The sequence below is a fragment of the Cnephaeus nilssonii genome, assembly GCF_951640355.1.
Source record: "Cnephaeus nilssonii genome assembly, chromosome: 17".
NCBI lineage: Eukaryota > Metazoa > Chordata > Mammalia > Chiroptera > Vespertilionidae > Cnephaeus > Cnephaeus nilssonii.
In genome coordinates this window covers 37324223-37351402 of record NC_137088.1, presented here as the reverse complement: position 1 = coordinate 37351402, position 27180 = coordinate 37324223, and the positions used below count along the sequence as shown (strand labels likewise).

The following is a 27180-nucleotide window of genomic DNA, read 5'->3' as shown; positions in this document are numbered from 1 at the left end:
CTATACATTATCTCAATGAATCTTCAACAGTCTCCATTAGCAACTTAATAGTCTCCATTTTATCCTTGTTTTACAACTAAGGAAAGGTCATTCCTAAAATGTTAAATAACCTCCTGCAAGTAGGACCAGATCTTAATCACCTTCAAGTTCCAATTCAAAACAATCCTCAATATGAGGGTCCGTAGAGTTAGAGTGGTTGAACCTCCTATTCCCTCTTCCTGAAGGAAACAGGAAAGTACTATAGTTAAGAGCTCAGAGCCTGGGGTCAAACCACCTTGTTTCAATCTTGGCTCAAATCTTATTAGTTCTGTGACTTTGGGCTAGTTAGCTTCAAGTTCACCATCTGTAGAATAGGGCTCATAATATTTACCCCACAGGACTATTAAGAAATAATGCAGGTAAAGCACTGCCTGGATAGAGTATGTGCTCCATAAATGTTAATTATGTATCCTGATTCATTTACCTTCAATCAAGCAGTACTGCAGTCCCAAGACCATGGTTTTCAGGGCTGTTGCTGACCAATGATCCTGAGTCTATGTGACTTAATCATCATTGTCCCTGCTTCTGGTTCTGCTTTGCTTCTGGACCCATAATACTGCTGCACTGACCACTACTGAGGGTCCTGCCTCACAGTGGTCTCTCTCTGCTCATTTGTTGCCCTTCCTGCTTCCTTCTGGAGTTGCTACTTGTTGCTAGAGATCTGGTGGCTGTCCATGTTCACCTACAACATTCTCCCTTTGTCAGTGCTCTGTTAATTCTTCTGATTACACAAAGGGAGAGCAGCTCTCAGAGACTAATCCCATGAACACCTTGTTTGGTCTATTTACAAAAGGTTCACTAACATCCCTTTCTAACATGGGAGGAGGGAATGGGAGTTTCCCGGTTCCAGGATATTGTCTAGATGTTTCCTGTACTAACTCAATTCATTTTTGCTTGTCTGTGCTTTGGAAGAACTACAGTGTTTCAGAATGAGTAACCACTAGGTGGCAGGGATGTTTCACTCCTCAGCTCACTTCCTTCTCCCCTCCTGGTAATCTCAGTTACATTCAAGGTAACAGTTCCTTTCAAAATGAGTTAAGTTGCTTTTAAATCAACTATCCACATGAAGTTCAAGGTGGACAATAAATTTCATGTACATCCCCTTGAAAATTCGTTGTGATGTCACTAATTCCATGGGAGAGCTCTCACAGGAGTTACATTACTAAAGCAGTTTTATAACCTTTGGCTTGAAAGGGCATGGGAAAAGTAAATAAACCTCAGCTTGTTTAGGGCATGGCCAAAGCTGATTGTTCTCCCTTCTAGTTGTTAACTGCCAATAGGCCAAAGGTTGATTGAGTTAAGAGTTCATGGACTCTTAGGCTATCATTTCTTTAATAGGACTGTAGACACATCTCTCATTTCCCAATGAGGTCCCAAAAGGTTTTCTTGGAACAGATGGAATTTGAGTAGCTTTTTGAGGGAGAAGCAGATGTAGGGGCATCCTTTGTTTCAATTACATCCCCACAGAAATCCAACCTGCCAAGTGGAATGCTCTTTTAACAAAATAGATTGGGAGGTATGAAGAAGGGAGGAAAGATAAAAGAATGGCCAGGAGTGCTGATAAAACCCTCATCTTAAAAGTGTGGGAGGGTCAAGAGATGCTGTCCAGAGTTGATAAAACTAGAAAATGTTTAATATATTTTATTTTTTTGAGAGGAATAAATTATACTGGGTTATAACTTCAATGGGAGAAGGGAAAGAGAAATAGGACAATGGGGATGTCATAGGGCCTAGGCTAAATCTCAAGAACCATAGAGAGACTATAAATAATCCTTAAAATTAAAAGAGCAAGAAATAGCACTACAAGCATGTTATTTAGAGACGGGGAGGAAATCCCCACGTGAACGAAAGGCAGAAATGGTTAATAATCCTTACCTCTATAGAAGAGCACAGGAAGAGGGAGGGCTAAGGAATGGCTGTACTGTTGGACTTTCTAACCATGACTTTGTTTTACCCTTAAGAATAGGCAAGGAGCCCTGGCTGGTTTGGCTCAGTGGATAGAGTGTCGGCCTGTGGACTGAAGGGTCTCAGGTTCGATTCTGGTCAAGGGCACATGCCCAGGTTGTGGGTTCGGTCCCCAGTGGGGGGCATGCAGGAGGCAGCCGATCGATGATTCTTTCTCATCATTGATGTTTCGATCTCTCTCTCCTTCTTCCTTCCTCTCTGAAATCTATAAAAATATTAAAAAAAAAAAAAGAAGAAGAATAGGCAAGGATCAAAAAGGATGAGGGTAAAATAGATTACCTGGGTTCATGGGAACAACTACCACTGACTAGTTCCTCATTTGTGTCACTATAGCTGACAGGAATTATCAAATTCAATTCTTTGCTTGTTTATATAACACTACTGCCAATTAAAAACAAATTAGGGCCCGGCCGGCGTGGCTCAGTGATTGAGCATCGACTTGTGGACCAGGAGGTTGAGGTTCAATTACCAGTCAGGGCATATGCCTGGGTTGTGGGCTCGATCCCCAGTGTGGGGCGTGCAGGGGGCAGCTGATCAATGATTCTCTCTCCTCATTGATGTTTCTATCTCTCTCTCCCTCTCTGAAATCAATTTAAAAAATATTTTTAAAAATTATTGTTGACACTATTACAGATGTCCTTCATTTCCCCACCTCTTCCTTGACCAACCTCCACCCAGCCCCAGCCCCACTCCCTCTGGCCATCACCACACTGTTGTCTGTATTCCTGGGCTATCCAAATATGCTCTTTGGCTAATCTTTTCACCTTTCACTCAGGTCCCTCCTACTACTCTCCTCCCCCTGACCACTGTCAGTCTGTTCCACGTATCCACACCTCTGGTTCTATTTTGTTCGTCAGTTTATTTTGTTCATTAGATTCCATACATAAGTGAGATCATATGGTATTCATCTTTCTCTGTCTGGCTTATTTTGCTTAGCATAATAATCCCCAGATCCATCCATGCTTCCCTTTTACAGCTGCATAGTATTCCACTATGTCAATATACCACTACTTTTTTATCCACTCATCTACTGATGAGCACTTGGGCTGTTTCCAGAGTTAATCAATAAATTCTGCTAAATAACAGATCTAATGTGATACAACTGGTAGATAATGTGTCTTTAGAACAATGTTTCCCCAAGTGTGAAACTTGTTTATGAAGATGATTTTAAGTAGTACAAAGGTGTGCATTAAATAACACTGAATCAGCCCGGCCAGTGTGGCTCAGTGCTTGGACATTGGCCTATGAACCAGGAGATCGCAGTTTGATTCTCAGTCACATGCTGGGTTTCAGTCTCAATCCCCAGTAGGGAGGGTGCAGGAGGCAGCCAATCCATGTCTCTCACTCATTGATGTTTCTATCTCTCTATCCTTTTCCCTTCCTCTCTCTCTAAAAATCAATAAAAAAAAACATATTGAAATAACACTAAATCAGGTGAAGAGAATCTTGAAGATTCTCGTTTTAATCCCTCTTATTTTGTGAAGAAGGTCTCATTTAGTGCACCAGGCTTCCAACATCCCCCGATGGGCCCTGTATTGCAAAAGGGTGCAGGCCAGGCAGAGGGATTCCTGCATCGGGCCTCTAGTATGCATATAAGATCTTTGGTTAATCTCTTCCTGCCTCTCCCCTCCCCTCTTCCCTCTGAGATTCATCAATTTCCATGTTTCCATGCCTGTGTGTCTACCCCCTTGTGGTCAGTGCATGTCATAGCTACTGGCCAGTTGGCCGGTCGCTTAGGCTTTTACATATATAGGTAACATTCCATTGCATGGACAGATCACATTTGCTTATGGATATTTAAGTTGTTTCCACTTTGGGGCTATAAAAATACTGTTAGACACATTCCTGTACAAGTATTTGCTTGAACATCTATTTTCAATTATCTTGAGTATACACACCTGAGTAGAAATTCTGGTTCATATGGCAATCCACGCTTAACTTTTTGAGAAAGGCCAATCTGTTTCCCAAAGTGGCTTTACAATTTTTAAAAGCATTCCCACCAGCAATGCATAAATGTTCCATCACTCCACATCCTCACTGGAACTAACTCGGAAATGCATGTTTTTCAAGAAATTTAGCTACTCAAACAGGTATTTCATTGTGGTTTTCATTTGCATTTTCCTAATGGCTAGTGATGCTGACTATCTTTTCATGTGATTATTGGCCATCTGTGTACTAGTATATTCTTTGGAGAAATATTTAAGCCTTCATTCATTTTTAAATTGGGTTATCTTTTTGTTGTTGAGTTTTAAGGGTTCCTTCTAAAATAGCTTGTTAAAAATATATTTTTAAAAGTATATTAAATAATAGCACAATTGGGCAAAGATAGTAAAGGCGATATAGTAGTACCCCCTTTTCTGCAGAGGATATGTCCCAAGATCCCAGTATTTGCCTGAAACCACAGACAGCACCAAATCCTACATATACTATGTATTTTCCTATGCATATATACCTTGATAAAGTTTAATTTTTTAATTAGGCATAGTAAGAGATTAGCAATAAGCAATAATAAAATATAACAATATACCCTGGCTGGTATGCATTGGTGCATCCTCCCATGCACCAAGAGGTCATCGGTTCCATTCCAGGTCAGGGCACATACCCAGTCAGCGCACATACCAGGGTTTCAGGCTCGCTCCCCAGTAGGGGAGGGTGCAAGAGGCAAAAGATCAATGTATCTTTCTCATAAATGTTCCTCTCTCTCCCTTTCTCTCTCTAAAATCAATAAAAACATATTTTAATATATATATATATATATATATAACAATATACTGTAACAAAAATTATGTGAATGTGGTCTCTCTCAAAATGTCTCATGATTGTATGTAGTGTGTGGATATCTTGGACAAAGGAATGCTTCATATCCTGGGCAAGTCGGGGCAGGATAGCACAAGCTGCTACTCAGAAAAGGGTGCAACTTAAAACTTATTATTTCCGGAATTTTCAATATAATGTTGTCAGACCAGCGTCGGCCAAGGATAACTAAAACAGTGGAAAACAAAACCACGAGTAAGTGTGCGGGTGTAGGAGGAGGGGCGGGCGGAGGAAGACTACTGTATATAACTCAAGGACTTATTTGAGCAACACAAATTCAGATATTAACAGCAAGAATTCTGGTCACATCATCCAAATTCAAATCCCAGCTCTGCCTGGAAAGTGCTGTGCCTGACATTTAGTTTAACCTCTCTGAGACGAAGTTTCTCCTGCTTTAAAACGGGAACGGCCACATCGGGTAGTTGTCGGAACAAATGACGCCTGTGAGCACTTACTCAATGCTTGGAACGGATAAGCACTCTATAAATGCTAGCCATTACATGACGCGACGCGGCCCGCAGTTCCACAGGTTCAGCGTGCGGACCATGCTGTCCCCAATTGCAAGAATGGAACACTCCATATTAGCCGCCACCGGGCACAGACCTTTATGCGCATGTCCCTCTTTCCACAACCTGGCGCCGGCGCCCGCCCTAGCTCGGAGCCGCTTTGACAGCGCCGCCTGACTTCCGTTTCCGGGGTTGTCGAGCGTCGGCTTCCGGCTTCGTGACCTGAGCACGTTGAGTCGGCGGCGTGCGGGAGCCGGAAGGGTCTGCGCTGCGGGCCGGTAAACGGGCGGCGGGTGGGAGTGGCTGGGTGGGGAATCGCTAACCCTTGGGAGGGCGGGGCGACCTTGGTCTTGATACTTGGGGTAATGCCGGGCCGGACTTCAGCCTGGTGTCATTGTGGAGCCCTTCTCGCTGTCTCTTTTTTTGTCCTTTACCGCCTCTCGCGATTCCTGTAACGAGGGCCCTGCGGGTGGGCGTCCGGAGACGCGGTTTTCATTCCAGCCTGAGCCACTGATTGGCCCTCTGACCTTGGACAGGATATGTCCTTTTACGGACTTGGGTCTCATTTATTTATTTAATCAATCAGCTTTTTAATTTTTTAAAAATAGATTTCAGAGAGAAAGGGAGAGGGAGGGAGAGATAGAAACATCCATGACAGAGAATCATTGATCAGCTGCCTCCTGCACGATGGATCGTGGATCGAGCGGCAACCCGAACAAATGTGACCTCCTGGTTCATAGGTTGGCGCTCAACCAGAGCCACCACTGGCCGTGCTAGCCTCCTTCTGTAGAAGCTGGAGCTCTTATTCACAGTGATTGTGAGCTCATTAAGGGCAGGAATTGACTTTTATTAGTGTTAGACACTGTCGCTTGACCGTGTACGGAACAAGGACAGTTTAGGTACTCGGTGCCTTCTTCTAGGTTGCAAAACCTTAAAAAATCTGGTGAGAGCTATTGACCTCCACTTCCCACCTCTCTAACCCAACCCCACCCATGCTCAGGTACCGGGAATTTGGTTTACTATTTCAGATATTTCACAGATCTCTCTTGATGCCTAGTCATGGATTCCGGAGCCTGGTCAGTAATAGGCATTAAAATATTTGTAATCAATAAAGTTAAGTTTATCATTTTTAAACGCATGAATCACTATCTTCTTCACAGGAGGAAGATAGATATCCTATTAGCAAGTTTTAATTATGGGCCTGGAAGTATGCTATTCTCACTTAAGTCTCCCAACAACTCTAGAGGGAAGGTATTCTTTAATTCCCATTTTGCAGATGAGGAAATTGAGGCATAGGAAAATAAACGTGTTTTATGTCATTCAACCTATGAATGGTGAGGGCAAGAAGTCAAATCTATGTCTGAAATTTCCAGTTCCCATGTTCTTAATTGCTGTCTAAAAAAGGACAAGATGCAGAAATGTATTTGAATGTGCTCTAGTGCCTCTGTTTTTGGAGTGTTAACTATTGTAGTTATGAGGTGGCTATTATCAACATAGATGATCCCAAACCAAACATTGTGTGCTGTGAAAATTCTTTTATTTGTCTTTCTTCTTTTTTTTCCATAGTATCTATATTGCTTATTTAATAACGTATTTTACATCTATGCCCATGTTATTCGTTCCTTTTATCTTCAGTGAGTACTGATTCAGGTGAATATGGCTATATCAGTTGTGTTGCCTTGTTCTTCTAGCCCTCCAAAGCAGATGTTTTTACTTATAGTTGATATATGAGGTGGTAATGTTTGGAGGTTATTTTTTTCTTTTCTGTACTGCTTTTGAAGAATCTTGGAAGCACTGCCAACATGTCTGATGTTCAAGAAGCCACTAACCAACTTTTGCATGTGAACCTTCATGAGAAGCAGAGGGGTATACACATGACAGAAAGTGTCCCCAAAAATGAGTCCGAGCATCTTCGAGTCACTATTGGAGCCACTGTACCTACTGGTTTTGAGCAAGCAGCTGCAGATGAAGTGAGAGAGAAATTGAGGTCATCATGCAAAATCAGCAAAGATCGGGGCAAGATATATTTTGACATTTCAGTGGAAAGTTTGGCTCAGGTTTGAATGAAGCAATATTTAAAATAGTTTTCTAAATAGATAATTTTATGGGTATTGCCTATTGTATTTTGTATTGGGTACTGATTTATAAGTTTGACTGGTAGGTTTGTTATATTTTTAGAAGTGATCCTAATATTTCCTGAGGATGAATTCACCAGAAGAATTTCACGTACCTAAAGGAATTCTGGATATCTGCTACACATCTTTGAATTTATTTACTTTAACATCTAGCTGAAGTTTAGATTTTGGGGGTGAAGCATAAAAGGAGATTTTTTTTTAATCTATTAAAAAAATACTTGCTCAAAAGTAATTAGGAATCACTGCAGGTGAGAAGTGAAGGTCAGCAAACTGCCATCGCATTAGAATAAAACAGCTAAGCTATATCTCATCACCACTTAAGCAACATGAGGACAGGGATTGTCTTTTTTTCTTTTTTTAAGTCTCCCAAGCTCTTAGTGTCTAGCATATAGTAGAAACCCCACACCCCCAAATGTGTGGGATGAATTGGTAAGCAGGTATTTTCCATCCAGTATTTTAGCTAATAACCTCAATAGCTTTGTGAAGATAGGCATTATTATCCTCATTAGTCATTAGGCCTAATAATAAGTAATCTGCCCAGGGTTGCTCAGCTAGTAATCATAGAACTGGAGCTCAAGCCCTATGCTCTTAACCCCAATATACAGTGTACCCCAGAGATCTATGAGAAATATGATAAAGTTCCTCTTGACTGTCTTTGTATTTCCCTTATTCCCCAAACCTGTGTTGCTCGCATAACACACTAAGCTTCTATTCTTTCTTCTGTCCTCCTTCCTTTTCTTTAGAGAAATAGAAAATGTTAGATAACCAAAAAGATGGGAGACTGGGGAAATGGAAAAAAATTTAAATACAAATTATAGGCATAGTAGACCCCCACTCCAAATCCATGGAGAGACATTCCAAAAACCCCAGAATCCTATATATACTATGTTTTTTCCTACATATACATACTTATGACAAAGTTTAATTTATGAATTAGGTGATTTCATGGATATAAGACTGATTTTTGCCATATATTTTAGCAACCTCAGCATACAGTTTTTCCTTATTCAGTCAAGAACTTTCACGTTTTCACTTAAAGGAAACACTTTACTACTTATGACAAAGTTTAATTTATGAATTAGGTGATTTCATGGATATAAGACTAATTTTTGCCATATATTTTAGCAACCTCAGCATACAGTTTTTCCTTATTCAGTCAAGAACTTTCATGTTTTCACTTAAAGGAAACACTTTACTGCTTCTCTTGGGCATATTCAAATTGCTAGCATCACCACTCTTGTACTTCTGGGCCATTCTTAAGTAAAATAATGGATACTTGAACACAAGCACTATACCATGACATGGCTACTAAGTGACTAATGGTGGTTAGCATATACACTCTGGATACACTGGACAAAGGGATGATTCATGTCTTAGATGGGACAGCATGAGATTTCATCAAGCTACTCAGAACAGTGTACAATTTAAAACTTAAGAATTCTTTATTTCTAGAATTTTCCATGTAATATTTTCAGACAGTGGTTGACCACAGATAACTGAAACCACAGATGAGAAGGGATTGCTGTATTAGGTGCTTTAAAGTCTTTGTACATCATTTTTATATTTAAATGTCGATAGTTTGTGTGATTCAAAAGCTTTCTCAGAAATTTGTTTCTAACATTTTTTTCCTCACCAGGTTCATCGTCTGAGATCAGTTGATAATTTATTTGTGGTTGTTCAGGAGCTTAAAGATTTCCAGTTCAAAGAAACAAAGGTGAGCTATCCCAACCAAACATGGTAGCTGATATTCAGCCATCATCCCCCAAAAGATTATTTCTAATTTTCATATTCTATCCTTTAGCATTACTGCTGCTTTTATCATATAGAATACTGGGAAAGTTTTTACAAGAAAATCCAGAGATTTGTTGACAGTCCATCCCAAAAGTTGTTTCTAAAACTTTTATTGATTTGAGAAAGAATCATTGGCTGATTCTTGTAATTGCCCTGACTGGGGATCAAACCCTCAACCTTGGCGTATTGGGATGGCATTCTAACCAACTGACTGTTTGGCCAGGGCCCAAAAATTGTTTCTAAAAATCAGTATTGGAGGAGGTGGAGAATGGGCAAAATGAGTGGAGGGGGTCAAAAAGGTACAAACTGCTAGGAATAAAATAAGTAATTGGGATGCAATTTAAAACATGGCAACTATAGTTAATACTACTATATAGCATATTTGCAAGTTGCTAAGAGTAGATCTTAAAAGTTCTCATCACAGGAAAAAATATTTTGTAACTGTGTATGGTAGCAGATGTTAACTAGACTCACTATGATGATCATTTCTCAATATATACAGATATTGTACACCCAAAACTAAAATGTATGTGTCAATTATACCTTATTTTTTTAAAAGATGAAAGAATAAGAAAATATAAAAATCAATATTGAAGACATCAAAATTTATAAGAAATAAATTGTTTGACTTTCTTTTCTTTTGTTTGATTTTGTTACAAAAGATATATACCTTAGATTAGCTTTGCTGATATATATGGTTTCAAATAGAATTGCTTCCCACCTGTGAACCAAGGAGCAAGTGACAGTTTGTATCATCTACAAATAACACGTTCCCTCACCATTGGGCTTTTGCCTGGCTTTTTTCTCTAAGTTTAGTTTTTGAAATAAAGCCAAAGTACTATCCAAATAATCCTTCAGTTGTTAGGACAACAGCTTTGTCTCCAACTTGTATTTAGCATCTGATTCGTAAATATTGAGAGGCTGCCTAAGCTGAAGGTTGAAAATAGACCTCAGTAAGGCTTTAGTATTTTTCCACATTGCTTTTTGGTCAGGTTTCCAGAATCAAAGGCTTGAAAACTTTTTTTCCATTAGTTTTATTGCCTATATGAGAAATAACCTGTTTTTAAAAACTATGATATGGTGCTTAATTCTCTAATTTTTATTTATTGGCAACAGGTTGATTTCTAAAATATCATTCAAAAACCAATCAGCCCTGGCTGGGTGGCTCAGTTAATTTGAGTGTCATCCCATACACCAAAGATTGCAGGTTTGATTCCCGGTCAGGGCGGGAGGCAATTGATACAATGTTTCTCTCACATTGATGTTTCTCTTTCTTTCTCTCTCTCTTTCCCTTCCTCTCTCTCTAAAAATCAATAAAAAAAATATCCTGGGGTGAGAATTGAAAAAAAAAAAAATACACAAAAAAACCCCAAAGTGGTATGAACCCACAGCCTAGAAAAAATTAAAACCAAACCTAAAAGAATTCAGATTGAAAATAGATAAAAGTTGTAATAATCAAAAATGTAACTTTCAACACTAGTATTATATCAATATCACTTTAGACTTCTGATAGTCATTGCCAACTGAATCGTTATCTGTGAAACAAGTAAACGATAGGCAGGCTACTAAACATTTTTGCCGCTAAGTATTTCAAAATGTTAATAGCCACAAATAAATGTTAGCAGGAATTTAAAAAACTAGAAGTTTAAAAAAAATTTTTAAATTCTTGCTTCTAACTTGGTGGGCCCTATTAAGACAGTGGAACCTCGTTTCTCAAACTTAATTAATTCCAGAAGGCTGTTCAAGAAAAAATTTGTTTGAAAATGGAATCATTTTTTCCTATTAGAAATAATGTAAATTGAATTAATCCATTCCAGACCCCAAAATGATTCTCTGCTTCAACCTTTCTTATATTCAGTACAAGCCTAATGTACTGTTTAATCTATAAACAAACACTTCTTAAATTTATCGAACCACCTCCTTCCTACTAGCCTTAAAGGAATTTTTCACATATTGCTGCCTCCAAAATGCTATCACTGGCTAACTGCTTTTCCTTTATCTAATCAACAACAGTTTTTCTACCTATTCAATTGCCTGAGATTGCTGTTTTGTGAGCACTTTCACACCCTTAGCAACATTAGCACTCTTGATGGCCTTTTTACGTTTTAAAATTTTGCTAATCGCCGGAAACAAAAGGATTGCCTGCAAGACTTTTTTGTCATGCTGAGGTATCCACATGAAAGGGTTGTTAGGTCGAAAACTGAAGTTTTGGTCAACAGTAAAATCATTTTTTTCTGAGAACAACTTAGTCGAGAACCAAATTGTTAGAGATGAGAAATGCTCGAGAAACGAGGTTTGACTGTATTCTCTCAATTCCTGCGTTTTTTTCCATCTTAGAGTTTGTATTATTTTGGTGTTTTTGATCTCTAATTGGTGGTAAATCTGATATTATGTAATGGTTCTATGTGAGCCAGCTTTTCTGGGTTGCTTTGTAAGTTAAGTACCAAAGAGGTTGCTGGTGAAGATCAGCAAGTATTAAAGTAGATTTTCAGATCTGTGCATGGGTAACTTCTGTTGTTTGTGACCATGAAAAATTGTTAAACCCTTCACTTTGTGGACTTTAGTTGCAACATGCGCCAGTAAAACATTGCTTTTAAACATTTGCTTCTAGCTTTTATTCTGTTGACCATCAATTTTATTCTTTGTAGCATTATACTTTACCTTGTCTTATGAAAAGCCTGTTAGTTTAAGCATTTTAATGGGTATTTTTAAGTATTCAGATGATGTCATGAATTTATAGACTTTTTTTTAAAGGCTAGCATCTGTGAGTTATTTTTCTTTGAACTCTACAAGCTCCTGTTTCTTCTTCTGGTGGCTCATCCCCTCTTTCTGCTTGTCTATCTCTGCCTTGAGCTCTTCTTTTTTTCAAAGGTACTCATATAGCCTCATTACATTTTTTGATGCTATGTCAATATGTTTGATTATAGCTTTCAGCTGCTCTTTGGCATTGTCTTTCTGGTAGTTGTTTTTTGTTTTAATCTATTTGTTTTTCTGTTCCTTTCCTCCTTTTTTCTTTTTATGTTCCTGTAAACCTTATGCTGATAGCATTGATAATTGCTCATCTTTGAATGAGGGAGTTCCTCTTGGACCTGCTATTTAGAGGAGGTTCTCCTGGGAGAAGCCAGAAACTGTTAACACCAGGTCAGCAAGAAATCCCTCTGGTTTACTATGAAGTTCCTTCTGACAAAGGGCTGTGGGTGAATGAGTTCTCTTCTTTTTTTACAAAAATAGCTTTACTGAGATATGATTTTTTTTAAATATATTTATATTTCAGAGAGGAAGGGAGAGGGAGTGAGAGATAGGAACATCAATGATGAGAGAGAATAATTGATTGGCTGTCTCCTGCACACTGCCTGCTGGAGACTGAGCCCACAACCCGGGCATATGCCCTGACCTGGAATTGAACTGTGACCTCCTGGTTCATAGGTCGATGCCCAACCACTGAGCCACATTGGCCTGGCGAGATAAAATTTCCACACCATTAAATTACTTCTTTTAACTATTACTTCTTCCTAGCCTAAAGAGATCAGCAGCTTCAGGTTTATTTACTACATAGAGTACTGTTCCCAATTCTGCCTTAACAATGGACTGCTTTCAGCGAATAGAACTTGTCTTTGAGGTTCCTTGTTCAGTCTCCATTTCTTTCCCCTGCTTCTTCTTGGTACAGAGTCCAGTGCACATACTTCTTCCCTGCTGTTCCCAAGAAGGGTTTATTTGCTACTACTATGCAAACTGGTCTACCCTTTATCTGAGATCTATAGCCATTCTTCCTCTATGTCTTACTGTACCTGTTTGACCTTCACTGCACTTGGGAATTCTTATGTTAGAATTTCCATGTTATGGTTCAAGGTTATGGATATCATGCAGATTCTATTAAGATAGAGTTGGTATTACTGTTGTTTTTTCTTTTACAATGGTTTCTGAAGAAAGAAAGGGACTGTACCAGTATTATTCCACCATGTTAAACCTAGATGCCCTTTATAGGAAAATTATTTGTAAATGGAATTAGATCTGCCAAACCTGAAATTTACCATTATTTTATCAGGTTTCAAGTAGTATCAAAGCTTTCACTCACTTCCATTTCAAGTTTTAGTTCCATCAGCCAGCATTGATTTCGTTCTGCTTTGATCTTCTATGACAAGTACTGTCTACCAGCACTCTGCAGTAGAGCTTTGTAATGGAAATGTTCTCTGTCTATGCTGTCCAACATGATAGCCACTGGCCACCAGTGTGTGAAATGTGGCTAATGTGACTGAATTTTAAATTTTAAATCATTTAAGTATTGGCTACATATGACTAATGGCTGCTGAATTAGACAGCTCTGTACCACCCATTTTAACATTTAATCACATGTTATCCAACAGCTATTTATTGAATACCTTTTGTATATCAAGCACTTTTCTATGTGTGTGGCTTATAGCAATGGTCAAGACAGGTAAAGTCCTTCCCACCCTGCACTTATTTATGGGAGGAACTTTGGTAGTGAATGTTAGAAATGCTCTCAACGATGTGGCAGGAATGAGACAAATACTGAAACTGGATTGGCAAGGCAAATTTACTCCTGCAGAAGGGTCCTGCTGCCAGTTGGAAATCTTGGGCAAAGCACACCAAATGGGAAATCCCTTCAGGGTTTTATTTCCTGATGCGGGTTTGCCCTGCCTTTCACTCTGAGTTCTGACTTGATTGGTCAGGGCTCAGAGCTCGGGTTTCCATTATTGTGGGATTGGCTAATTCAGAGGAAGGGGAGGGGTAAGATGGAGCCTAAGATGGTGGCCCCCTGAGAATCTGAAGGTCATATCAAAATGGCGGGACCTAAGATGGCAGCGACCTCCTTTCTTTGACACAAAAGATCACTGGTTCACTCTCACAGTGAACAATATATAAACCTAGTAACTTTAGATAATGCTAAGCTCTGTAAAGAAAATAAAATGAAAGAGAAGACTTGAGAGGACTAATGTTAGTAGAGCAGGTCTCTCAGAGGAAATGCTATTAAATAATGAGAAGAAAGCCAGCAGTTCAGAGACCATGTGAACCAAATCACTTCCAAGCAGAGGAAGTAAGGGAGAGAATGATCCTGAAGTGATGTATGAGAAGTAGGCAGGAGTGAGATTATGTTGGGCTTCTTGAAGAATTTCGATTTTTTTATGTACATTGGGAAGCTATCGACAGACTCTAAGCAAGGGAGAGGCACAATCAGATTTACTCTTTCAAAAGATGAGTTTAGATACTATTTAGAAATTGCATAGATAAATTTTTTTCTTTTAAAAAATAGTTAATAATGGTCCTGGCTGGTATGTCTTGGTGGTTGGAGCATCAGTCCTCACATGGAAGGGTCTCAAGTTCAATTCCCGGTCAAGTGCATGTACTTGGGTTATAGGTTTGATCCCCCGCCCTGGTCGGGGGCAAGTGTGGGAGGCATCCAATGAATGTGTCTCTCTCACATCAATGTTTCTCTAGCCTTCCCTCCCTCCCTCCTTCCTTCCCTCCCACTCTAAAAAATCAATGGATTTGATTTGGTGAGGATTAACAAAAAAAATTTAGTAGGTATACACAGCACAAAATTCAAAAGGTAATTAGTGAGAGAGAGGTAGGTTGCCCTCCTTTTCTTTCATCCACCCACTTCCCCTCTCTGGAGGTAACCACTGTTAATAGTTTCTTATTGCTTACATTTTAATCTTGAAGCTCAACTTACGATCTATTAGTCTGTCTTGTATTCTTCTTTAGTGATTTAATTTGTATATGTCTTAATTTTCAATGAGATTTTTATTTCCTCAATTACAATCATTATTTTATTGACTCTTGTTTTGCACCCCTACCACCCTTAACATAATGATTAATGTCATCTGCAGGCAGAGTAGGAGTTTATTTGTCTAATTAAAGTGGTGAAAAATTAATGGATTTTATCCTCTGTCCCTTCTAGGAAAAAGTCCTAAAGGATTTTGAAGAATTGGCTGGGAAGCTTCCATGGTCAGACCCTTTAAAAGTATGGAAAATTAACACCAGTTTCAAGAAGAAAAAAACAAAGCGCAAAAAGTTAAATCAGAATTTAAGTAAAGAGAAGATTGATAATGGACGAGACAAAAGAGAGGAGAGAGATGTCAAAAAAGAGTTGTCTAATAATTCCTTAGATTCACATATTTTAGACTACTATGAAAAGCCAGCCATCAAAGAAGAGATATCAACATTAGTAGGTGATGTTTTGGCATCTTGCAAAAATGAGACTGATGAGAGCTTAAAAGAAGACACTGATCCCGAAGTGCTCAAGTTTAGAGTCACATGCAACAGGGCAGGAGAGAAACATTGCTTTTCCTCAAATGAGGCTGCAAGAGATTTTGGGGGTGCTGTTCAAGATTATTTTAAGTGGAAGGCTGACATGACCAACTTTGATGTGGAGGTAGGTACAGGCTCTGATTGTGATGATTCAAGAATGCCATTATAGATTTGTAGAATTTTCAGACTAACTTAATCTATGCACGATTAAACAGGCCACAGAGCTAATAGTGTGTAGCTAATAAGAGAATGGGCTATGGAGACTGATCTAGATCCAAATTTAGATTTTGTACTGTGTAACTGGACAAAATATTCTCTCAGCCTGTTTTCAAATAGAGCCAGTAGTAGTATATACCTCTAAGTGTGTCCTCAAGGTTAAATTAGATAATACATTTTAAGTGTTTGGTGTAATACCTGGTATATACTATGAGGTCAATAGATGAGAACTATTAAGACTTGAGTGTTCTAATTTCTAATCTAGTACTTTGTACAACATTACATGGACTTTCAGATTATAAAATTCAACTAGAGTATCTTCGTTTTAGAGAAAAAAATTTTTTAATATATTTTTTCTTTATTGATTCTAGAGAGAGGAAGGGAGAGAAAGGGAAAGAAGGACAAAGGAACATCAAGCAATTGCTGCTGCACAAACCCCCACCAGGGGTTGAGCCCACAACTTGGGTATGTGCCCTTTCCAGGAATCAAACCTGCCACCTTTTGGTGTACAGGACGATGCTCCAACCAACTGAGCCACACTGGCCAGGGCTAGAGAATTTTTATTTTTATTTATTTATTTTTTAAATATATTTTATTGATTTTTACAGAGAGGAAGGGAGAGGGAGAGAGAGTCAGAAACATCGATGAGAGAGAAACATTGATCACCTGCCTCCTGCACACCTCCCACGGGATGTGCCCACAACCAAGGTACATGCCCTTGACCGGAATCGAACCCGGGACCTTTCAGTCTGCAGGCTGACGCTCTATCCACTGAGCCAAACTGGTTAGGGCTAGAGAATTTTTATAAGTTTATTTCAGCCAAACTGACAACATATTCTGGGGATCAATTGATTATTTTTTTAGAGATAGTAGGGGAGAGGGAGAGATAGAAACATTGATGATAGAGAAACATCAATTGGCTGCCTCTTGCACGCCCCCTACTGGGGATTGTGCCCACTATCCGAACAGCGACCTCTAGGTGCACGGGACAATGACCGGGCTGGAGTACATTTTTAAAACAAACCTCGGATCTCCTAAAATCAGGACATCATTGTTAATACTCATCCTAGAGCCAGCTCTCCTATTGCTTAAATTCTGCTAGATTCTCAAACCCAGATATCTCATTTTAACATGCTTACTCTCCTTAGTCTCAATCTTCTATTACATGGGTGATTCACATGTGAACCATACTAAATTGTTTTTAAATCTCTAACAGCTTAAAAGGTCCCTAGCAGCTGATGTTTTTACCAAAAAGTCATTTTCTGTTGCTTTTGGGACACTTGAATCTGGGGCAAGCTACTTATTCTCTCTGTAACTTTTTATTTTATTGCATATCAAATCAGAACAATAATTCCCCATTCCTTTTTTTCCTCATAAGAAGAAAGAGGCTAACTAGAACACTAATGTCCAAAAGTTAGCAAGGAGGCTCAGAGGACAGATACTAGAGCCATACTACCTGGGTTCAGATCCTAATTTACCAGCAGTATGACTTTGGGCAAATAAGCTGACATCTTTGTGCCTCAATTTCCTCATCTAAAACAAGGAGGATAATATAGTAGCTAGCTCAGATGGTGTAAATTTGAAATGAGATCATAAATGTAAAGTGTGTAGAACACTGGCTTGCCTATGGCTAGATAAGTGTCAGCTGCTGCTGCTAAGATCATGATGAGACATTTTATTTTTGTTTTAATAGTTTATATTTAGTGACCCGGTGCACAAAATTCATGCACATTAAAAGGGAATTAATTAAAGGAAATATTTTAATATTGCTATTTGCCCTTTCTCTATAATAGAAGTTGCAGAGATCAAAGAAAATTAGTAAAATGTATATGAAAATCTTCCTCCTGTCAGAGTCTGGCATGTGCTGTGGGACCCAGAGTCAAGTCCCCGCCCACCCGCGGCACCTCAAAATCTCATGAAACCCAGACCCAGCTGGCCCCACCCCCATTGGGCGAGATCCAGACCTGGCCGGCCCAAACCCCATCAAGCCCCACTGGGTGGGGGGCGTGGCCTCAGGTCGCCTGGCCCAGTGCCGGGGCAGGGAACACAGCCTCAGGTCCCCTGTCAAGCCCCGCTGGGCGGGGGGTACGGCCTCAGGTCCCCTGCCCCTGCCCAGTGCCACGCAGCCTCAGGTCCCTGCTGATTGCTCCTTAAGGCTTGTTACGGGAACTCATCCCTGTGGGTGCATCCATTTTGTGAAGGTGTGATGGTCAATTTGCATATTCCCTCTTTATTAGATAGGATTATGTTAGAAAAACTATAGGACAGAAAACATTTCACAGACATGGAGTCAAATTTTAAAAAACATTAAGTTAGAAAATAATAGGTGATAAAGCAGTTGTATTAACAATTACTTAAAAGTTAAAATTTTTTAAATGTATATTAAGGCTCTCTACCTGTGTGGCTCAGTGGTTGAGCATCACCCTATGAACCATGAGGTCACAGTTTGATTCCCAGTCAGGGCACATGCCCGGGTTGTGGGCTCGATCCCCTGTAGGGGGCGTGCAGGAGGCAGCCGATCAATGATTCTTATCATTCATGTTTCTATCTCTCTCCCTCTTCTTTCCTCTCTGAAATCAATAAAAAAATATTTTTAAAAAATGTATATTAAGAAACCCATAGACATTCAAAATATGTTTATATTATAAAAATGAAGGGGACATGGTTATAACCAACTTACAAATACAGGAAATGAATAAAATAGATGTTAAAATTTAAAAGTTATATATATATATATTATATTATTTCATTTATATGAAGTTCAAAACAAGATAAAACTAATATATAGTAGTAGTAGTTAGATTAATAATTACTGGGAAGGGCAAAGGGGAGCATTCTGGTGTGCTGGAAATACTGTATATCTTTATCTGAGTGGCAGTTACAGTGTACACATAGGTAAAAATTCACTGCGCTACATACTTAAGATTTGTGTACTTTATGTAAAGTATACCTCAACAATAAAGTAAAAAATTTAATAAAGCCTAAAATTTAAAAATCCTAGTAATAAGTGCAGTTTGAACAATTCTAAAACTATTTTATTTTATCTTGCTTTATTTTAGGTGCTTTTGAATATCCATGATAATGAAGTCATTGTGGGAATCGCATTGACAGAAGAGAGCCTCCACCGAAGAAATATCACACATTTTGGACCTACAACTCTAAGATCTACTCTTGCTTATGGGATGCTCAGGTAAGAGAATGGGTTTACCATCTAGCTTAAAGTGGCAATTTGGTTTCAGGTTTCCCTTCAAAACACTTGAATTTCTTGTGAGGTACTGTGTGGGGATTTCGTGGATAAAGAATAGGATAAAAAGCTGATGATCTGTTTCTTTCTCTTGTGTCCAGTGTTGATTCTTTAGGATCCTGAAAATATCACTTAATTACTACATCAGTTTTATTGATTTTAAAATGGGAAGATAGTTTTCATCTACCTCTTGACTAGCATTGCCACATTGTTTAGAAAAAATATACTGTATGTTGGGAAATAGAGAAAATTTTACTTTTTTTCATTTCTGTCAGTGAAGCAGATGAAAGCAGAGATTTTTAAAAAATGTGTAATGTGTAAATGAACACAGAGAGCTTTTACTTATATTTTTAAATTTTATAACCACTGCAACCTAGGAATTATCCTGGAATTTTCCACTTTCCCAAATGTAAGACCCAGCCTGTTCCCTTTTTTATTGGGTGCTTCTTTCCACCACTCAGACAGGTTGTCTTCTCTACGTTTCTATTTTTTAGAGTGAAAAACGGGTTTGCTGTGAGTCTTCAGTTATTATTAGTGAGGAATAGATGCAGAAACATATGCAAAATACCTGTTATATGCAGTGTCTGGCATATCCTGGCAGTCCTCTTTTACCTGCTCATCCATGGAGTCACAGTTCAAACACAGTTAGAGCCTATCAATTCGATGACAATAATAGAAAACTGGAGACATTTGATCAAGTCTTCATTTATTTAACAGACATTTATTATCTACTGCCAGGCATTGTGGTGTAGGAGCCAGGGATATGAATAGTTATTTTGGGTGCAATGATTAGAAACCTAAGTAAGCTAGTTTAAGATTTAAAAGTGTTGATGGTGTGGGAAGGGGATTTAATGGAAAAATACTGAGAAGTCTTGGGGAATCCACAGGAAAACTGAAAGCCATGTTTCAAGAAGAATAGGAACCAGATCTTGGAGCACTACCTAGACAGTAACTTTTGTCTCTCCCAGGGATTTGTGTGCTCTTTTCTCTGTTCATGTGTGTAAATGGCTGCCCGTCATCCACAGTTATGTATTCGCATTTTCAAACGACCAACTCCCTATTGCCTGGGGCTTCTAGTTCTTTATTCCAAATTCTTGGAAGAGAGAATCTGATTGACATAGTCTTGGTCAAGTGTTCACCCAGACCCTGGCAGCAATGGCTGGGAATAGAGGGTTGCTAACAATTCTGTTGCCATGTGTGGAGGGGCAGGAACAGGGAGGTAGAGCTGGACAGGTGTTAAAACAAGAATCCAGTGTTTTCTCCAATAATTACCTTACATGTAAAAATACCATAATAGAATGTGGAAAGATTAGCAGGACAAAAGGAGAAACCTAAAGACCTGTCTGAGGAGGGGGTGCTTCAGAGAGGGGGTAACATTTAACCACTAACAGTAATGTTTCTAATCCTGACTCTGTCACCTGTAAGTTTTGTGTCTATGGACAGGTTTTGCATCAGTTTATCTGCAAAATTAGAATAGTATAGCGACCTAGCTCATAGGGTTATTAAAAGGATTAAATGAGATGATGCCTGCAAAGAGTTAAATCCAAGCCTAGCAAATACAGCAGGTGCTCAAATAACATTGTTCCTTATAGCATTGATGAGATGCCAGAGATGGTGTAGGAACTTAACTCTTGTTTATATCCATTAGCCTATGATAAAATTGGTTCCTTTACATGTCATTTCACTTAAAGTTGCAGAACCTATCAATGACATCAAGTGAGGAATTACTGTACTAAGTACTCATAGTAAAGCAAATATTTTTATAGCAAAATTATTATCTTTAAAATTTATAAAGAAAGGAATACTGAATGTCTAATTGCCACTTCTATTTGAAACATTTTTGGGCTTGTTTTATAATGTACCAATATAGGTTTATATGCAAAATAATGTTTTCTCTAAAGGCATACATGTATATTAAAAGATCTAGAGACTAAGTTTCATCTATAATGAAATGGGATTTTGGGTAATAGTAAAAGGATACTTTTAGTTATATGTAATGCTTTCTTTTTTAACCGCTAAGATATAGAGTCAACATGTAATTATAGATTGATTTTTTAAATGAATATTGATTGGTGTTTCTTCATGCTAATATAATAGGTCCTTGATGTTATAGCTTCAGAAATAGTCACCGTGGTAGCTTCAGCTGTTGGCTGAAGTCTCTTCACATAGGTTGTTTTCTTTTCTCTAGGCTCTGTTCTCCTCAACCTTCTGATATAATAGTTGATCCAATGTGTGGAACAGGGGCAATACCAATAGAGGTAATAACTTTTCTTTAGCTTTTAATAAGCAAAAGTTACATTCAGAATGTTCTAGAACCAATGAGCATATAAGACATAATGAAATCAAAGGCTTCTTTCCCTCCAAAAAAAAAAAATATAAAAAGTTTGAAGCACTTTCATGTAAGGATAGACATGAGAATGTAAATTTAGAAAAACCTAAGCTGACATATGATCAAAATGAATGAAATTATCAAATGATTTGACAAGTTATGTATCTAGATTTGTTCGCCAAAGTATAAAATACTTGATTAAGAATACTCCCCTTAAAACTGGAAGTATTACAAAACCTAAATCTTTTAGAGACTAGAAATCTAAATAGGTATTGAAGAAAAAAATGAATTTTGGGGAATCAGAGTCACCTGAGAGGCTTTCATCAAACTTTAGGTCTCTTTTATATCCCCTGTATATCACCCCTCTACATCACTCTCAAGTGTCTGGGCAAAAGAAAAAGCTGTGAAGCACTGTGTTCATGGATGAGGGGATATTACCATTTACAAAGAAAGAGGTGTTTGTTACTCATCCCTAAACAGAGGGCAGAACTTCCCCTGCCTTCATGTCAGAAACCTATTACTCTGCACAGAACATTGTTCAGGCCTAGGGGAGTATGCCACCTTATTCCATAAATATGTAGCGGCTAGGTATTTACATTGTGCTGACATGTTTTTTACCTAAAATTGCAAAATCCTTTCAGGGATATGGTGGTTATCATTCAAAAGCCTATATATAATGGAGATTACATTGTATTTTGAAATTCTCAAATATTCTAATATATCAGATTATGCAAAATCTTATAATCACAAAAGGATATAGGTTAGTCAGTTTGATTTGGTTGTTTTTTCAAACTACATTTGTAATTAAGCTCTGTAATGCCTACTATAGTGTGCCAGATACTGCTGTGTGAAGGACTGAATAAAATACTGGACCTGAGTTCTCAGATTTGTTGAGAGTCAGACAGGCATAGAAATAATTTAAAACAGCACAGTGCAGTGACAGACATGTACAAAGTACTCTGGGGAGGGGCAAATGAGGCAGCTTGGAGAGTTAGGGTTTATGCACACAGCTAGGTCTTGAAAGATGAGTAGGAGTTCAGCAAGCAGAGAAAGAATAGGAGGACATTTCAAACAGGGGGTATAGCAAAGTTGACAACATGCAGGGTTTTGCCACTTTAGAAAAGCACTTGACTATTGGATTGGATGTCTTATTTGTTGACAATTGAAATGATTTTTTTCTTTGATCATTTTTTGCAGTTGTGACTTCTGTTTCAATATATACTCTTGTCTTTTAGGGGGCTACTGAATGGTCTAACTGCTTTCATATTGCTGGTGATAATAATCCATTGGCTGTGAATAGAACAGCAAATAACATTTCATCTTTACTGACCAAGAGCCAAATTAAAGAAGGGTAAATTTTTTTTCAATCCTCACCCAAGAATACACTTACTGATTTTTAGAGGGGAAGGGGAGAGAGGGGGGAAAAAACATTGATGTGTGAGAGAACATAGAGTGGTTGCTTTCTTTATGTGCCCCAAAGGGGGATCAAACTCACAATCTAGGTATGTGCCTTGATGACTGGGAATCAAACCCACAACCTATACATGCCAGTGCTCCAAACAACTGAGCCACACTGGCCAGGGCAAAGAAGGGTAAACTTTTTAAAGTTTCTATAGCATCTCTAATACTTAGATATTGACTTTATATGATTAATACCCCCAGTGTATTGTGACATGATTTAACCAAAACAAGCATATCGAGACTCCATTTAAATTTTAAACAATTGTTTTTTTATTGATTTTAAAGAGGGAAAGAAATGTCAATTTGTTGTTCCACTTATTTACGCATTCATTGGTTGATTCTTATTTTTCTATTTTCTGAACATTTTCTTGTTTTTTTAGACCCTCTATACCTTCACTTTTTGTCTGTTTCACCTGTACTATTTCTTACCTAGATTTTTTAAAAGATGTTTTTATTGATTATTAGAGGAAGGAAGAGGGTTAGAGATCAAAACATTGATAATGTGAGGAACATCATCGATTGGCTGCCTTCTGCACACCCCCTACTAGGGATTGAGCCATCAACCCAGGCATGTACTCTGACCAGGAATCAAACCAGCAACCTCTTGTTTCCTGGGTTGATGCTCAACCACTGAACCACACCAGCTAGACTTCTTACCTAGATTTTTAATATTTTTTTTTATTTTGTTGCAGTTATTGGTGCTTGTGATTGTAAAACCTTTTTTTTTTCAATGTTTCTCACTCCCCCCCATTATATCATGATTGTTCTTAAATTCTTCTTTATTATATATCAATAGTATAACCCTTCATTTATGCTCATATTTTGTTTTCCTGTTGTATTTTATTTCTTAAACCAGTAGCTTTGCCTTAATGGGATTTAAATCATGCTATTATTATTATCTTTTGTCATCTATATTAATATATGACAAAGAGGGAGGGGGATAGAGAGAAACATCGATTTTTTGTCCCACTTATTTATGCATTCATTGGCTGATTCTTGTATGTGCCCTGAATGGGGATCAAAAAACCCGAAACCTTGGCATATTGGGATGATGCTCTCACCCAGGGGTGGGGAACATCCAGCCGGTGGCCTGCAACATCATTTGGTCTGGCCCTGCCAAGGCAACCAACCGAAGGTGGGACTCAAAATTCAATGAATCTGGGAACTTTTTTCATAGCAACACAAATTTATATTAAGTGAATTATATTAAGCTAATGATGTTATATTCAAATGGCCCTCGGCAAAAAGTTTCCCCACCCCTGCACCAATTAAACCACCCGGCCAGGCCCTATCCTCTATTTTTTTTATCTTACCTTTCTTTGCTTCTTATTTAATAGTATGATACAAATACTTGTTTTTTAATCTTAAAGTACCTCTATATTCACTAATTTTACATATCTGCTTTTAGGTCTCCTGTTATTACTATGTAGATTTATCAAACTTTATCTTTCAGATATGTCACCTCACTTTTTTTCCCTCTTTAGCGTTGATCCAGTGTCTATTTTATCTGTGTTTTACATCATCAGTTACATAATTTACTGTTGCAAGTTTTCATAGTTGTCTGTTACAGTTGTGTTGCAATCTTGTTTTTCCCCTTAATCCTTTTTCTTAAATCGTAAATGAAGCAGATGTAATCTTTTGCATGCTAACCTAACCATGAAAAATCACTTGGTCATTCTTATAAATTTGGTTTTATTTTATAAACTTATACTTCTACATTCTACTTTTAAATTTTTGATTATTGATATTGTCAATATCAATTGATATTTTAGTAGTATTTTATACTTCATAGCAGTCTCTTCAGAAAAAAATTTTAAATTTCATTCTTCAGAATATGTTGAAGCACCTTTCCTTTGTACCCACAGCAAATTGTCCTGGGGCTTGCCCATAGATGCTATTCAGTGGGACATCTGCAATCTGCCATTGAGAACTGGCTCTGTGGACATTATTGTAACAGACATGCCTTTTGGAAAAAGGTGGGACCGTTTTTTAAAATCTGAGTTTTACTTTCACTTGTTATACTAATACCCATGTGTCTTCTAAACCTGTTGTATTTTCTGAATTTATGTAAAAATCTTTTGTTCCTTTTAGCAGACTGTCAGCAGAGCAATTTTCACTTAAGCATTATAACAAGACTATTCGTGCACAGATGGGGTACCGATGGCCCACCCCAATTGGGCTGGGCTGTGCGGGGGGGGGGGGCGCAGAGGCGGTTGGCCAGCTGCCCCGCCTGATTGGGGTGGGGTGGGGGCAATTGGGGGTGGGGCCAATCAGGGGGAGGAGCCGAAGGCAGTTGGCCAGCACAATTTGCATATTATCCTTTCATTATATAGGTTATTAGATTCACCCTTTTTTTCTCTTCTGAAAACTGAGGAATGTATTACATTTTAATCCTGACCATCACAGGAAGTTCATCCTCTTTCTAGACCATTGTTGAATTACATAATTCAAAAAGGTTGAGGAAAACTCAGTTCTATTTCTCAGTATAAATTATTTTTAATCACTGATTTAGTTCCTACAATTGACTGCTCATGCTCATTAAGAGGACGGTTTATATGCTTACAGTTCTCAGAGTTCTTTTCTGTAAACTGATTCAAAATTCTATGCAATTTTAGGTCTGATTGCTCATTTCATTAACATATAATGCTCTAGCTTCTAAATGGCAACTGTTTTTCATACCTCAGGATCTTACTGCAATGAGTTTTTCTGTTAATTCTTACCCAAGGATATTTTTCCATTCATTTTTTTAGAGAGTGGGAAGGAGGGGGAGACAAACATTGATGAGACACATTGATTGGTTCCTCCCACATGCGCCCTGACCAGGGCCAGGGATCAAGCCACAACCAATACTTGCCTTTGACTGGAATCAGTACTCTTCAGTCTGCAGGCTGATGCTCTACCCATTGAGCCAAACAAGCTAGGGCTGCCATGAGTTAATAACTTCTCAAGTCTTAGATATTTTTTGCATGTTTGACTCACTGGGCCTTCTTTTATAGGATGGGCTCTAAGAAAAGAAACTGGAACCTTTACCCAGCTTGCCTATGGGAGATGAGCCGTATCTGTAAACCAGGGACAGGCAGAGCTGCACTACTTACTCAGGACAAGAAATGCTTTACCAAGGTACAGTGCAATATCTCAAAAACTCAGCCGGAAGACCCGGGGATATTAGTTTGAGCAGGATTTCTGTTCCCTTTCCCCAATGTTTCTTATTGGCACCTAAGACTCCTGGTTGGTCTACAACAGGCCCACAAAATCATTTGGTGGCGAGTTAAATGTTTGACCAAATATAGCAGGCTAATTTTAAAGTTGGTAATTTTGTATGGACTGCAAATGATAGAAATACCCAAATGCCCTTGGCAAAAAAAAAAGTTCCCCACCCCTGGTTTAGAAGCAGGCAAGTCATTGAAGCTAATTACTTTTATGCCTTTTGTGTGTACACAGGCATTATCTGGAATGGAACATGTATGGCGCAAAGTGCACACTGTTTGGGTGAACATAGGTGGCCTTCATGCTGCAGTTTACCTTCTGAACCGTACACCTCAACCTTTTGTTCATCCTTCAGGACAAGATAAAGAGGAACTTCTAAGTGCAAAGAATGATTAATAGTATTTGTGCTTCCTGACACTGGAAATGCCAGAATCATCTTGCTTTAAGAGAAAAATAGTATTTAGTATTAACAAAAGTACAGTTTGCTGTTTAAGTTGGTCTAAAGCTCTTCACCCGGGTTAGCAGATGTGAATATAATGTCATGGAATTGAAAGTCCTATGAGAGAACATTTCTTCCTTTGCAGCTGTTGTGAAGAGGTAGCTGGGCAATTGGTACTTTTCCTAAAATGCTCTTGAGATTTGGGTTTATATTTTATTTTCAGGCTTTGTACCAGTTCCTGTTGTCCATTGTAGCCACCCTGGCCAAATGGAAAAACAGAGAACATAATCATAGCATCTTAGGCAACATAGATACTGCCTATGTACTTTTGCTATTTAGTTGCTCAAGTTCTCTTTATGTCAACCTTAAAAAATGTATTACATTTTGTGAAATAGTGTTTGCCCCATGATGAGATGAAATCTCACAAGACCTACAGAAAAGTTTACCATCTGCCTTAAAAATTAAAATATGCATGTTGTTATTCAGGTTAATACATAGAGGACTAGAATTTAGCAAAGGAATTACAAAGACACATTTTTATTTGTAAATAGTAGCAAATACACTAGATGAAGAATGGGACCAACAAGTCAAATTTAAAGATTTTATTTTTCAGTACACAAGTGGTATTGCTTTTCAAAGTCAAACATAAACCTGTCAAAATATTTTTGGTTTCTTAAAAGGACTGATTTATCTTTGAATTAAAAACTTCACCTGAGTTCTTTGTTGTTTTCTCTTGGGTCACTATTCATATTTAGATGCTTTTT

At 38.3% G+C, this 27180-nt stretch overlaps 1 protein-coding gene across 3 annotated transcripts; it reads left to right on the top strand.

Annotated features, from left to right (window-relative positions):
* Positions 1-5551: 5551 nt before the first annotated feature.
* Positions 5552-27131, top strand: THUMPD3 (THUMP domain 3 tRNA guanosine methyltransferase). 3 transcript variants are annotated; one of them, XM_079795109.1, is made up of 10 exons: positions 5552-5602; positions 7106-7381; positions 9096-9173; positions 15171-15644; positions 18796-18926; positions 21169-21238; positions 22545-22660; positions 24636-24746; positions 25767-25890; positions 26212-27131. In XM_079795109.1, the coding sequence occupies exons 2-10, from the start codon at positions 7127-7129 to the stop codon at positions 26371-26373; spliced, it is 1521 nt and encodes a 506-aa protein (XP_079651235.1). In that variant the 5' UTR covers positions 5552-5602; positions 7106-7126; the 3' UTR covers positions 26374-27131. The 3 variants fall into 3 exon arrangements, with proteins under 3 accessions (XP_079651235.1, XP_079651234.1, XP_079651236.1); XM_079795108.1 differs by lacking the exon at positions 5552-5602 and adding an exon at positions 5648-6400; XM_079795110.1 differs by lacking the exons at positions 5552-5602; positions 7106-7381 and adding an exon at positions 5648-6400.
* Positions 27132-27180: the final 49 nt, after the last annotated feature.